This window comes from Pygocentrus nattereri, chromosome 30, assembly GCF_015220715.1.
Source record: "Pygocentrus nattereri isolate fPygNat1 chromosome 30, fPygNat1.pri, whole genome shotgun sequence".
NCBI lineage: Eukaryota > Metazoa > Chordata > Actinopteri > Characiformes > Serrasalmidae > Pygocentrus > Pygocentrus nattereri.
The window spans coordinates 13,482,710-13,495,971 of record NC_051240.1 but is presented as its reverse complement, the minus strand read 5'-3'; the positions used below and the strand labels follow the sequence as shown (position 1 = coordinate 13,495,971).

Genomic DNA, 13,262 nt, shown 5'->3' with positions numbered 1-13,262 from the left:
AACGAGAGTGAGTGGAGTAAAACAGGAGGGGGGGAGGAACAAGAGTGAGTGGAGTAAAATGGGGGGGGGGAGGAACGAGAGGGAGCTATTTACCCACCTGATGGATGAACCCGCCTGGCTCCCTGTGGCTCTCGTGAGGCCGGAGAGATTAATGAAGATTTTTCATTAGGGATGCACAGTGATGCCGGAATCTTTTCCGTATTGCCAGATAATTGTTGAAGGACATTTACCAGATGAAACGTGTGGATTTGACCGATTATATAAAGTGATATTAGGGTAAATTTAGAGTGTCTGTCTTTTCTTGGTCTCGGTGTCATGTGTGTTGCCTCGGGTAAGGCAGACGTTTGATTACACACTTCTGTGTCCTAAGACCGGCTCCGTTAGTCGGTACTGAAGTCCCTGTAGTTACTGAATAAGAAGCCTTGGTCTGCAGTAAACCTGGACTGTTCAGCGTTTAAACTGATTTGGCAGTATTTTTTCAGACGCCTGGGACACCATAGCCATGGTCTGTCACCCACCAAGAAATAGTGACACTGAGCGCTGACTGAACCCCAGAGAGCCGCAAGCGTTCAGGTGAAGTGAAAGAGCTTTACAGCAGAAGCTGTGAAATGCAGACCTGGTGATGAAAGATTCTAATAACTGTATATATTTTAGACATAACCTTTTAGTCTAGTGGTCCTTACGTCTAACGGATGATCCGGATCTTATAACAGGGGCATGTTTATACATGTTTATTGTTTTATAAGGCTATTCCAGGTAGATCCGCTCCCGGTTTCTAACCTCTACAATGAAAGACGCTGAATACCAGCCCTATTCTGTTTCCCTCTTTTTCTCTCGCTCTGGTGTGACTTAAACTCAGCCTGAGTTTATTTCCAGCTTCGCTGTGTGTTCTTCTTGTTGTGTGTGTGTTGAGGGAGTTCAGTTCATTCACACTGTCCATCAGCCTAAAGCCCATCTCATCGAAGTTTCGCAGAACAGCCGAGAGTCCGTTAGATTTGTGCAGTGTGTTTATATCAGAGCTGTTTCCAGCAGCACGGCGATTCAGCTGTTCAGGTATGAAGGGCTGAGAGAACAGCCCGTGTTTGGTGTCCGTAGTGTAAGGCGTTGAGCTCAGACTCACCTGATTCTGCTGAGCTGCTGCGAGTTTGGACACCAGACAGAGTTACAGTACCAGAAACCCAGTTCAGCCTGAAAACATCAGTCAAAATTCCCAAAATATGTTATTAAACTCCAGTCATTTTAAGGTTTTGTGTGTGAAGTAAGATTTAACTTGATGTTTGATTTGATTAAAAAGCAAAGCCGCATGTTTACCAGATCATTTTAGCATTAGCTACCTAACAGAGTTATAATAGGTTTTAATTTGTCGTTTGCGTCTTAGTTTGTTTTTTTATTTGGTTTTCAGTTTCAGTCTTAAAGGCACATTAATTGTGATTGTTTTTATTTTCTAAGAAGTAGCATTTTATTTTAGTTTCTATTTAGTCTCAGTTTTAGTTTGTTCATTATGATAATATTAGGTGATATTAGGTATTTGCTAAGAGTGGAAACAGTAGACTGAGCTCAGCTCAACTCGACTTCAGCTGTCCTTAAAAACAGCCAATCGCAGAGGGCATATCATCCTCACACTAAAAAAAAAAATAAAACTAACGTTTGCTGAAAATGTAAATAAGACAAAACGCCCCAGGTTTGACAACAAAAACAAAATAGACCCAGAGTTTCTTATTTTGGCCTCACAACTAAAAAATAACGCAGAATCTCAGACAGCGATTAAGCCCTTCATGAGCCGAGTCATGTGTGGAGTGGGGACAAGGATTAGAACCATCAGGTCAGAGTCACGAGGTTTTATGGGGACAGAAAAAGCGTGTATGGCTGGTCAGATGGTTCCCGGCTGGACTGAACCCGGAGCCCAATCACGCTGATAAGGCTGCAGGACTCAGACAGAGGCTCGGGGGAAATGCTCTTAGGTGTGTGTTTGTGGAGGTTTATCATCGCTTATCAGACCCTGGGATTGTTTTCATTGTGATAAAGCTCCCGCGGGGCAGAGGATAATCAGTGTAAATTCACCCTAACCCCTGCCCTCGGCCATGAGCTCCATCGCTCGTTCCTCCATTCAGCTCACAGGCAGGCTTCAGCGGCTTTAGAAGGTGGTGATAAATTGATTTTGCGGAGCACAGACGGTTCAGAACCCGGGCAGAACGTAAACCGAGCACTGAACAGAGTCAGTTGCCACTTTTGCACTGTTGCACCAAAGAATAGAAAGTACCCAAGAGCTCCCGCTGAGGTGGCGACAGCCCGTCTGTGTGATAAAGTCGTTGACGCTCTTCGTTCTGTCGGCCGTGCGGAGGATTCTCAGCTGTATTGTAGTGTTTTTTTTATTATGTAGTTTTTTTGGACTGTTGATTTTGTAGCAATGCCAGATTATTGTCCTCCCACTGGAGCAGTTACTCTCTGTGCTCAGAAGTATCCAGCTGAACGCAGAGGATTTTAGACACTGGAATTTCGGAAGTGGGGGATTCCTATTTTTTCCATGGGTGTCAACAGTGTAGGGGTTCAGTATATCAGTATATTCTATATGGAGTTCACAGCACCTACATCATAAAAATGTGCTTAAGACTAATAACCTTATATCGCTTTCTGTTTTTATGGCCTTATTAAGTCCATTTATTTACTTGGCTGTTTTTAGGGTTATTTGTTTGTCACTTTTGGCGTCAAAATCAAATCAAGATATCTTCTGATTCTTTTGGGATGAGTGCCAGTAAAGCTCCGTAGTCACAATGTTTGGTGAAATGAACCTCGATGCAATGATTTACTTCCATTAGTGTTCAGTGCTGCCAGTCAGATTTGGGAACATGTTTTTCCAGCTTCATCCCTCACACATATAACTATCCAACTCTGGAGCTGATCGTCAGTATGAATCTGCAAACACTGTAATCCAGCTGTGTTCAAATATGTGCCACTGGGTACTTTCAGCAACAGCTGGTCAAACAGCAGGGTAAATATCACAGCTATGCAGGGCTGTCAATTTATTAATCCCATTTACAATTAAACCTGTGCAGCAGAATGATTTGGGATAAATTCGGATTGATCTGAATTATACTTGCAGTCATCTAGGCTAAACGTTGAGGCACAGTCCTCAGTCCTTTTTTAGAACTAGTTTAGTTTCAGACTATCATTTTACTACCTTTGGTTGCCCCTTAAATCCTCAAATCATGTCTGGTCTAGTAACAAATGACTAATGTGTACATCACCTAAACATGACCCTAACGTGTTTACAGGATGGGAATGTAACAGTAAAAATATTCAGAGCACATAAATGAATGATCTGTATTCAGTGTTGTGTAAAGAATTCACAATAACAGGTGCTGTTACATTCTTAGTACTTTTAGTATAACATTTACTGGAAAAACACACCATCTTATAAAGAAACACCATCATTACTTGTTAAGTAACTTTAAAAATCACACGGAAACCGAAGAAGAGCTCAAAAGCAGCTTCCTTACGCACATTGAAGCCTGAGTAGACTGATAAATCACTGTGATGGGCCGGTTATTAATCTGATCTAATCTAATTACTGACCCTCATCAAATCAATCAAATCAAATTTATTTGTAGCGCTTTTTACAACGGATGTTGTCACAAAGCAGCTTTACAGAATTTCGGGAAAGACAAAGTTTCAACAGGACTGTAAGAATGTACAGAAACCCCCTGGTGGGCAAGCCAGGGGCAACAGTGGCAAGGAAAAACTCCCTCAGAACTGAGGAAGAAACCTTGGGAGGAACCAGGCTCACCAGGGGGGACCCATCCTCCTCTGGTCAAACTACCTACAAGTGATTATACTACTAATATTAATAGCAGTAATATTGGTATTAGGAATAACTAGGAGTCTATGAGAACATCAGCGTAGGGTGGGCAGCTAGTCCAAGGCAGGTGGTGGCAGCTGGGGCGTGGGCAGCTGGTCTGAAGTGGGTAGCAGGAGGGCTCAACATTCAGTCATCCTTCAGTGTCCAGTCGGACATATGGGTGATTGTATACTCGGAAAGAAAGCAGGGAGATGGAATTTGCATTTGCATTTGCGGCATTTGGCAGACGCTCTTATCCAGAGCGACTTACAGTTTGATCAGTTTACACAGGTAGGCGAAGGTGGTGTTAGGAGTCTTGCCCAAAGACCCTTATTGGTATAGTGTAGGGTGTTTACCCAGGCGGGGGATTGAACCCCAGTCTACAGCGTAGAAGGCAGAGGTGTTATCCACTACACTATCCAACCACCAAGTTTTATTCTATCCGTTTGTACATAAACACGGAATGTAAACATTTACAGAGTGTGGCTAATGACTCCGGCAGATTTGACTATGACAGCTGACTCAAGTGTTCAAGACTCAAGTATGACAAGTGACTCATGCACACTGAGTGCACACAGTGATGAGCTGCACTTTGGTGTCGTACTGGCGTGGAAAGTTCCGTACATGCCGTTAATTAAAATTCGCTTGGGATATGGGATATGGTGCTTTGTTGGCTTGGAACATGAAATTGCAGTGGGATTATGGGAGGAGCAGTGGAGTGAAGCAAGCGACGAGAGCCAAAATAATGATGTTTAATTTATTTGAATAATTTAATTTCCCATAAAACATATTAACAGCAGAATTAGGTCAGTCGAGTTCTTCCACACCAAACTCACCCAGTCAGGCCTTTATGGAGCTGCTTTCTGCCCTTGGGCTGTTCCACAATGTTGGAAATGTACAACTGTCCAAAATGTCTTGATCAGCTGAAGCGTAAAGGTTTCCCCTTCAATGGAAGGGTTCTAGACCAGCGCCTGAAAAACAGCCACATATCATCGTCCCTCCTCCTCCGTAAATCATTAAGTAATATTAGATTCTAGCTCTATTGGTAATTATATGGTGAGAAATAAACTAAGGCCCTGTAATTTCAGGTTCTTTGTAAGTGAATTTGGATCATGATAATATAGAGCTTGGTAATATTTTATTATCATTATCATGATAGATTTATTTTTAGTAATAAACAGCACATTATCTACACTTAAAGAACACTGACCAACAGCATGTTTCACTACATAGAGAGCCTAACTAGTCCGGTTTAACCGGATTTAGTGCACAATGTCAAAAGTTTTTGATGGCAGCTTTCAAGCTGTGGCAGTAATACTGTACTGTGTAATCATAATCGTGATATTGTGCATCAAAGCACTGTATGTTCCTCATTGCCCACCGCTACAATATCGTTTACCACAGTTCTACAGATCATCTGGGTAAATTTACATTATGATCCTATCTTAGTTTCTGCTCCTGATCAATTTTTGAGGAGAACAGAGGAGAAAAGCAGATGATGAATAGTGGGTGTTTCTAAAGCCTGATCTACTTTGAGGCCAGCGCTGCAGGAACAAGTGCAGCATAATCGCTGCCCTTGGGAAGCTAATCAGGAGAAAGTGTGGTTGAAGTTGTTGCATTGTTTTACCTGAGGGCATTTTGTGCCTTATCACAGCCACAGCGTCTTCGTTATCAGTGGAGGAGCTAAAAGCGTGTGTTTGCATCCAAAATGCAAATATTGATTTATTTTCACGCACAAGCGTCAGCTAATTGGCTCTGATGAATGTGCTGCGTTTGGCGTCTTTTAAGCAGAAGAGGCACTAATGTGTGCTGGAGTATGGGAATGCGGCGCTCAGGCCGGATCTGTCGGAACACTCTGCACAGCTGTAATTGCCTCTAGAAGCGACGAGTCGCTCCATTAAAACCTCTGAGTCATGCTCTTTCTGAGCAACAAAAACATCACACAATCAGCTCCTTTCCACTCCAATTAAAAAAGCCAAGCACAAGTGTTGAAGTGCCAGCATGCAGAGCGCCGCCTTCCCTTACTCTGAGACTCAGGGTCACAGCTGGAGGGACAGCGGCCAGTGAGCTTACCTGTACAAAATCATCTGCAGGTTTTGGCAACAATTAATTTACAAGTTCTTAAGAAATCTGATAATGTGGAAATATCATGTTTACCAGAGGCAGTAATCAGATTTCTTGTTAAAGTGAAGGAGCGTGATGTAAATACAAACGTCTCGATGCAGTTTTTGTTTGAACGTGGATTTATTTGGGTTAGGGTCCAAATTGAAGGCAAGGCTGGCTTTGGTCTCCATTAGTTAAGACTGTAGAGTTAATCAGAAGTTATTAGTTGAGTCTGTAGAGATGATTAATTGTACTGACTGCTTTGTGTTCAGCACAGTGTGAGGCAGCTATGTTATGTTTTAGGTAGAGATACCACTGTTTCCCTTCAGATACCAATATGATACCTGATTCTTTAGTTACAGCCGATACCGAGTACCAATACCGATACTCTCTCTAACCAAACTCACCTTTACCTCTTCATATTTATACAATTACATTTATTAAATATTTTAAATGCTCACACGTGCATCTCGTTCACTCGCGCTGCATCTCTGAGCATCAGTTCAGTAAATATCACTGTTGTTCACTCAGTTTCTGCGACTTTCAGTGTTTTCCAGCTTTAGAAGTTGCTTCATGGTATCAGTCACCACTGATCCCGGTCCTGCGTTTAAGTGCCAGTATCAGCGCTGACACTGTTTCAGTATCAGTATCGGTGCAGCACTAGTTTTAGGTATGCGGTGTGTGCGGTGCTACATTTGTGACCATGATGTGTGGTGTGTGCTGCAGAGTGCGGAGTGGGGGGTGGATGAAGACACACGGAGGTCCTGTCAGAGTAAAGGAAAAACAGAGGTGAGTGAGGGGTGAAGGGGCAGCTGTGGGGTGGGGGTGGGGTGTTGAGGGGAACTGAGGCAACACGAGTTTCAGTTTGGAGAATATAAATGTGAATTGAGTCTCTGCTTTTCAGTCCTTCTTTTCTCTCTCCTCCTCTTTGTCTTGGTCTCTTTGTTCTCTCTGGCTCCCCTTGTTATATACTGATGTATAATCAGGCCACTTTTCTCTGTCAAGACTTACGACAGAATCTCTTTCTTTCTCAGGATGAGTGTCAGAATTACATCCGTGTTCTCCTGCTGAGTGGTCCTCGTCTCTTTACGTGCGGCACTAACGCTTTCTCGCCCATCTGCACCACCCGGCCCATCTTGGATCTTGCCCAGGTTGTTGACTCAGTCAACGGAGTCGCCCGCTGCCCATATGACCCCAAACACAACTCCACCGCGATGCTGACAGACAGTGGAGAGCTTTATGCCGCCACGGTCATTGATTTTTCCGGCCGGGACCCTGTCATCTACCGCAGCCTGGGCAGCATGCCCCCCCTCCGGACTGCCCAGTACAACTCCAAATGGCTCAATGGTACACAAAGCCTCAATTTATTAGAAAACCCACCATGTGCTTCCACCCCGGGGCCACTCTGTGAGCTGTACCCTCCTTATAGGTCCACTGCATGGGTCACTCCCTGAATCCTTTTCTGATTTTTAACTCACTTGGAATTTATGCCAAAATCCTTTTGCTTTGAGTGGCCCTAACCTTGATTACCCTTAAAACAAATGATGCACATTCCATTTTCCACTATTAAAACAATGATAACACTACCAGCACCTTTTTTTCCAAATTTTTCAGTAGTGACAGTTTTAGCTCATTTTGAGCAGAACTCATGCTATCCAGGACATCCAGCAAACACAGCTTTGAACCGTTGAACACATAAAATCATATTTTTTCATCAAAACATGAAAAAAGCCCCCTAAAATGCGGAAATGTGTGTTTTGTAAGTGATTATAACGAGAGTGACACTGATTTGCTCACTTTGGGACGCATTTACTTCAAAATAATAGACTCGCTATTAACGGCTCACCATATGACCACAATGGAGAGGGATGCAGCGTTGCTGCCCGCTCGGGAATACAGGGGTGTGGCTAAAACAAGGCTCCGCCAATGGACTAAAACACTGTTTCAGTAGTGACGTAAAAACGTTACATTTTTGAAAAAATGTTTTTGTTTAAAAATGAAGCTCATGGTGAATCTGTTTTCTTCAACTTTAAGACAAAACCATCTATAAAAACTGCATTATTACTCTAGCTGAACCGCCTCCCAAGTCACAGCACCCTATAAACCATGATTTTATTGAAATGTATCTTATTACTGTCTCTTACTAATATCTTACTCTCTAATTAGATCTTAACGTAATACATGGAAATATACAAGTTTTGAATACTTCAATCACAGACTGTTACTGCCCTCATAGAGCAGGGAAACAATATCATCTGAATCATTTACGTCTTTATTGTGATTCACTTTCTGTAGTCGTAATGGCTGCAGAGATCATATGAACATTATAGAGTGCTGTTCTTTTAAGGTCCACAACGTGTTGAGACCGACCCTCCTGTGAAACGTACCCAGCCAAGAACAGCTCTGCGGTCATAAATGACCAGGGAGAATGACTTTGCATCAACTATTCACTGACATGTTTTAGCTGCAGTCTAAACTTTAAACCAGTTAGGCGGAGCTACAAAGGGGCGGTTTCGAATACATTGTTTTGAAAACATAAAGATAAAATCCACCAGATATAAACTAGATGTGGAAGGCATTGAATGAAATGTACATGCAGGCAGGTTAGAGATAAACAGTCTCTGCGCTGTTCTCTCTCTGACAGAGCCTCACTTTGTCTCCGCGTACGAAGTCGGGCGCTTCACCTACTTTTTCCTGCGGGAGACGGCGGTGGAGCAGGACTGTGGGAAGGCTGTGTTTTCTCGAGTGGCCCGCGTGTGTCAGAATGACGTAGGCGGCCGTTTCCTGCTGGAAGACACCTGGACTACGTTCGTGAAGGCGCGGCTGAACTGCTCCCGCTCTGGAGACGTGCCCTTCTACTACCACGAGCTCCAGAGCACCTTCTACCTGCCTGAACAGGACATCATCTACGGAGTCTTCACCACCAATGTGTGAGTCTATGAACTTTCTCCTTCTGCTCCAGGACCGGAGAGCAGGTGATGTAATCAGAGATCAGTGATGACTGACTAGTAACTCAGCATCTTTGACAGGTGATATTCGTTCATATTGGGGAAAGAAGTAAATAAAATAAAGCATTTCATTCCTTTTACTGTTGTTTTATTAATACAGCATTAATAAGCCAATAGCGTGTCTGCTGCGTTTCCTCAAAACAAATAGTCTAAATAAAATATCATACATTTATTGTTGTTGTTAACAGTCACTAATTGTTAACCTGCAGTTGCCATATAAGTGATTCCTGTGGAGCTCTGTAAGTGTCTCTACGCGTTACAGCAAGAGAATTAATAACATCTTCAGCTAGTCAGGATTTTCTCAAGGACCGTTTGCTCTGTTTGATGTAAATTATGTTAAATGGAGAAAAACGTTAGTGTGATGTAATGTGTCCAGGGTGTGTAAAGCAGCCCGCTTATTATGCTGAAAGATTTGAGGAACGTCTTGTGTCAGTAATTCAGGTTTTCAGAGCCTTTTTTGCTGATAAGCTCAGCACATCCATAATTAAAACTGCAGCTCTTGTGATTCTGATATGAGTTGATTGATCGTTAAGCTCTAAATCATATGACTACAGTATGTGGTATAAATCAGGCGAGCAGCAGTTTTAGCCTCAGTTAGTGATCAGCTTTAAGGGTCGACCGAAAATGCTGCAAAAAAACAAAAAACTGTTGGTGATCGTGAGGAAAGTTTTTCAGAAGGTCATCTTAGAATGCAGCCCTTATAGGACTTTGTCTCGGAAGAGCTACAGCAGCAGAAGATGATGCTGGATGCTGGATCCTGCAGTTGTCAGTGAAGATCCAGAAAGCACCAGCTTCTATTTCCTTTGGGAATCGTCAGAACTGGACCTGAAAACTGATCTACTGAATCCAGGTTCCCTTTGCATCCTGCTGATGAAGGGATCAGAGTCCGTAGAGTCTGCATTCATCCAGCGTCCTGTAGAACCTCTAACCAAACGATTGGATTCTTTTCTGGCACGCTGCTAGACAGGTGTACCTAACAAACTGGCAACTCAGTATTTCCCCTGCTTTAAAAGTAGCAGATCCAGTTCAACAGTGCCTCCTGTGTCTGTGCTGCGTTACTAGACAGGTTTAAGGTTTTTGTGACGATGAGATGATTGGTTTTCCCTCAGGGGACAGACAGTAATTGTCTTCTCTGTTGGTCGATGCTGGCGATGCAGGTAATTAAAAAAGTGTCAATGACGTTTTGAAGGTGATGCACTTTTCTTAAGCAGTGATGCAAAATCTGGAAACTTTGTCCTCGGCTGTTTTTTATGTGCTGAAGACATATTTTGGGTCAGAATGGTGGAATCATCACTCACCTCAATGCCCCATCTGTGACCTCTGATCTTTGAACTGGCGGAAAGTCTGTGTTTAGCCAAGAAACAGTTAGTGGAGAAAGTGAGAGAGAGATGGACAGAATGACCGATTAAGCCTGGAAAATAAAAGGGTCCTCAGAACTGAGGGTCAGACCACAGATGCTGCGGACAGGTCAGGAGTCCAGGCTTTGTTTCGCAACAATGCGTGTCCAACACATTAAAAGCCTGTCTGCTCTACGAGTCTCTGTTCACACCAGCAGAGAAAATACGAGAAATTAGGCTGCAATTTACTTTACAGATCAGTGATGAGTGGGTAATGATATGATAATATTATGGTAACTAGTACTAACCTAAGAATTACATGCTTATTTTTCAGTTATTACTAAAAATAAGTTAATAACTATAGCAGTAACAAGGAAAAAGAATGGTAATAAATGCTAATTACTTATAAAGAAAATGTTCCAGTTGGTATAAAATAATTATTAATCATTACAGTAAAAGTATAAAGTACTAAACAGTAAGTCAGTCCTTGTAGGGACACGGTGTGCATTTCTCTCTGCTTAATTAACGTATCACCCCAGTTATTTTATATCATTAATAATATTAACATTAATATCATGTCTATTATCACAAAACAGTGAAGTAGCTCTGCAGATGTGCTGTTAGTTGGTAAAATACATTAATTCTGCCTTTTTCCTTATTAAATGGTCGGGTGCAGCACAACATACATCATTACAGGCTGTAATTACAGTAAATATAAATGGATTTGCATCTGTTAAAGACAAGCTTACTGTCTCTCATCTCACATCATGTGATATCATCAGCTGAGCAAAGATAACACGTTCACCCTGTGAGTGTCGTGCAAAGTGCAGCTTAGCACGTGGTCTTTCAGTTCAGCTGCGCTTGATGTGAGTAAAAGCCCTGACCAGCCTGTGAGGATCTCAGCGGAGAGGCGGGTTTTCTGCTAATGTGACAGGAAGGCCAACACTGATGGCGCGTGCTCGTCCATGTTAAGTTAAAATCAGATTCTCAGCTTGTTACAGTGTTTTTGCTTCTGCTTCTCCTGCAGTAACAGCATTGCTGCCTCTGCAGTTTGTGCCTTTAACCTCAGCGGCATCACTCAGACCTTCAACGGACCGTTCCGCTACCAGGAGAACCCTCGCACCAGCTGGCTGTCTACCCCCAACCCCATCCCCAACTTTCAGGTATAGAAATACCTGGCACGTGTTTTCTACAGCCTCAGCTTTAGGCAGGCCAGCTCCATTTCCACATCTTAAGTTGAACTGTGCCTGAGTCTCAAATTTAACTTCAGAGAAACCTAATTGCTGTGTTCACAGCCCCAATCCCAGTGTCACCTCCCAAAACAACATTCCAAAGTCATTGCCCTCCAAATTCTTTTCCATAATTATGGTCCACTGTCAGTCTCACTATCTGGTCCAAAGGGAATTCCAAACTAACTGTTTATTACTCTGATCTTTAATTAAGGCAATTTGGCCAAATATGTTATCACAATAACAATGTTCATATCAGTCGATATCAATAATAATCAATACTAATTATTGATATCAATATCAATAATAGTCTATATCAATAATAATTATCAGGATAAATGTCAAACCGTTGTTTCTGTCAGGTTTAAAGGCTGGTTTTTGCTCCTCAGTGACAGTTGAAGAAACCAGATGTTAACTGTGGTTTTAAACTAGGCTAGTCTGGCAGCCAGCAGGCGTCTGGGCTTCTCTGGGCTGTCGAGGTAGTTTGAAGGGAAGAACTGCAGTATTTCTGATGCTCGCTGTGTAACAGACGGACCTCAGTGGCACTGACTGTGTGATTCTCTCACACCAGACAAACAACGTCCTCCTTTCAGCCGTGATTAAACTGAGCACGCTTTTGTCTGGTTTGATCGCTGTAGTTCAGTAAAACAGCATCGGTTGGCTGTGCTGTGAGAGGGACAGAGCACTGGGAAGTGCACAGGGAAGCTAACGTTCCCCCACTCTCCTGCCACTCTCCTGCCACTCACCTGCCACTCTCCTGCCACTCGTACAGCGTCCTCAGTTTACTTTGGTTTAAATCAGGGCTGTAACACCAACCCACTTCTGTCTTTCAGTTTGTGCTTTGGATTTAAAATATTAGTAGAGAAGTGAGTTACGCCACTTACTTTATCCCAGTGTCCTATTTAAATGTCTAATTCTGCAGTCCCATCACATCATATCATCCTGACCCAGTGTCCCATCTGTACCATCGCTGTCTCATCTCAGTGTCCCATCCCACCGTCCCATCCCACCGTCCAATCACAATGTCCTGTACCGGTGTACTATTCCAATGTTTAGTACCAGTCTCAAGCTCCACTGTCCTGTTCCAAAGTCACTTCTCAGCGTTTCACACCAATGTTCTTTCCTGATGCTTAGCACCAATGTTCAGTCCCACTGACCAGCTCTGCTGTCCTGTACCAGTGTCCTATACAAATGTCCAATCCCAATGTCCCATTCCAGTCTCATTCCAGTGTTCCATGCCAAATTACCATCCTGGGCCCAGTGACCCATCCCAGTGTACTATAACAAAATTCCTTTCCAATGTCCTTTCCAAAATTCCTTCTCAAAGCCCTGTTCCAAAAATATCTGTATTTCCATCTGAGGGTCAGTTATCATCATCATCTCTATCTTTACGTTCTACTTTCTGTCTTTTTATATTTAAATATCTTTTTTGTTTCGTTCTCTTTTTCTGTCCTGTTCTGCTTTTCTGTCAGTGTGGCACGGTAGGAGATGGTGGTCCAGGTGGGAATCTGACAGAGCGCAGTCTGCAGGATGCACAGCGACTCTTCCTGATGAGTGATGTTGTACAGCCCATATCTGTGGATCCCCTGATCAGCCAGGACAACATCCGTTTCTCCAAACTGGCCGTGGACATCGTACAGGGCCAAGAAACACTTTACCACGTCATCTACATTGGCACAGGTTAGAATGGAAAGTTACCTGAGGCAGGTTTGTGACCTTTTCTGTCGGATTTCTATAGGTCATTCCTGCC

At 43.0% G+C, this 13,262-nt stretch overlaps 1 protein-coding gene across 3 annotated transcripts in view; it reads left to right on the top strand.

Annotated features, from left to right (window-relative positions):
* Positions 1 to 13,262, top strand: part of sema5bb (sema domain, seven thrombospondin repeats (type 1 and type 1-like), transmembrane domain (TM) and short cytoplasmic domain, (semaphorin) 5Bb) — a 94,277-nt gene that overhangs the window by 59,230 nt on the left and 21,785 nt on the right. For all 3 annotated transcript variants that reach the window (XM_037536328.1, XM_037536326.1, XM_037536327.1), the window contains exons 5-9: positions 6,665 to 6,727; positions 6,973 to 7,285; positions 8,583 to 8,868; positions 11,311 to 11,446; positions 12,985 to 13,192. In XM_037536328.1, coding sequence (XP_037392225.1) covers positions 6,665 to 6,727; positions 6,973 to 7,285; positions 8,583 to 8,868; positions 11,311 to 11,446; positions 12,985 to 13,192 — 1,006 coding nt within the window. The remainder of the gene's footprint in view (positions 1 to 6,664; positions 6,728 to 6,972; positions 7,286 to 8,582; positions 8,869 to 11,310; positions 11,447 to 12,984; positions 13,193 to 13,262) is intronic.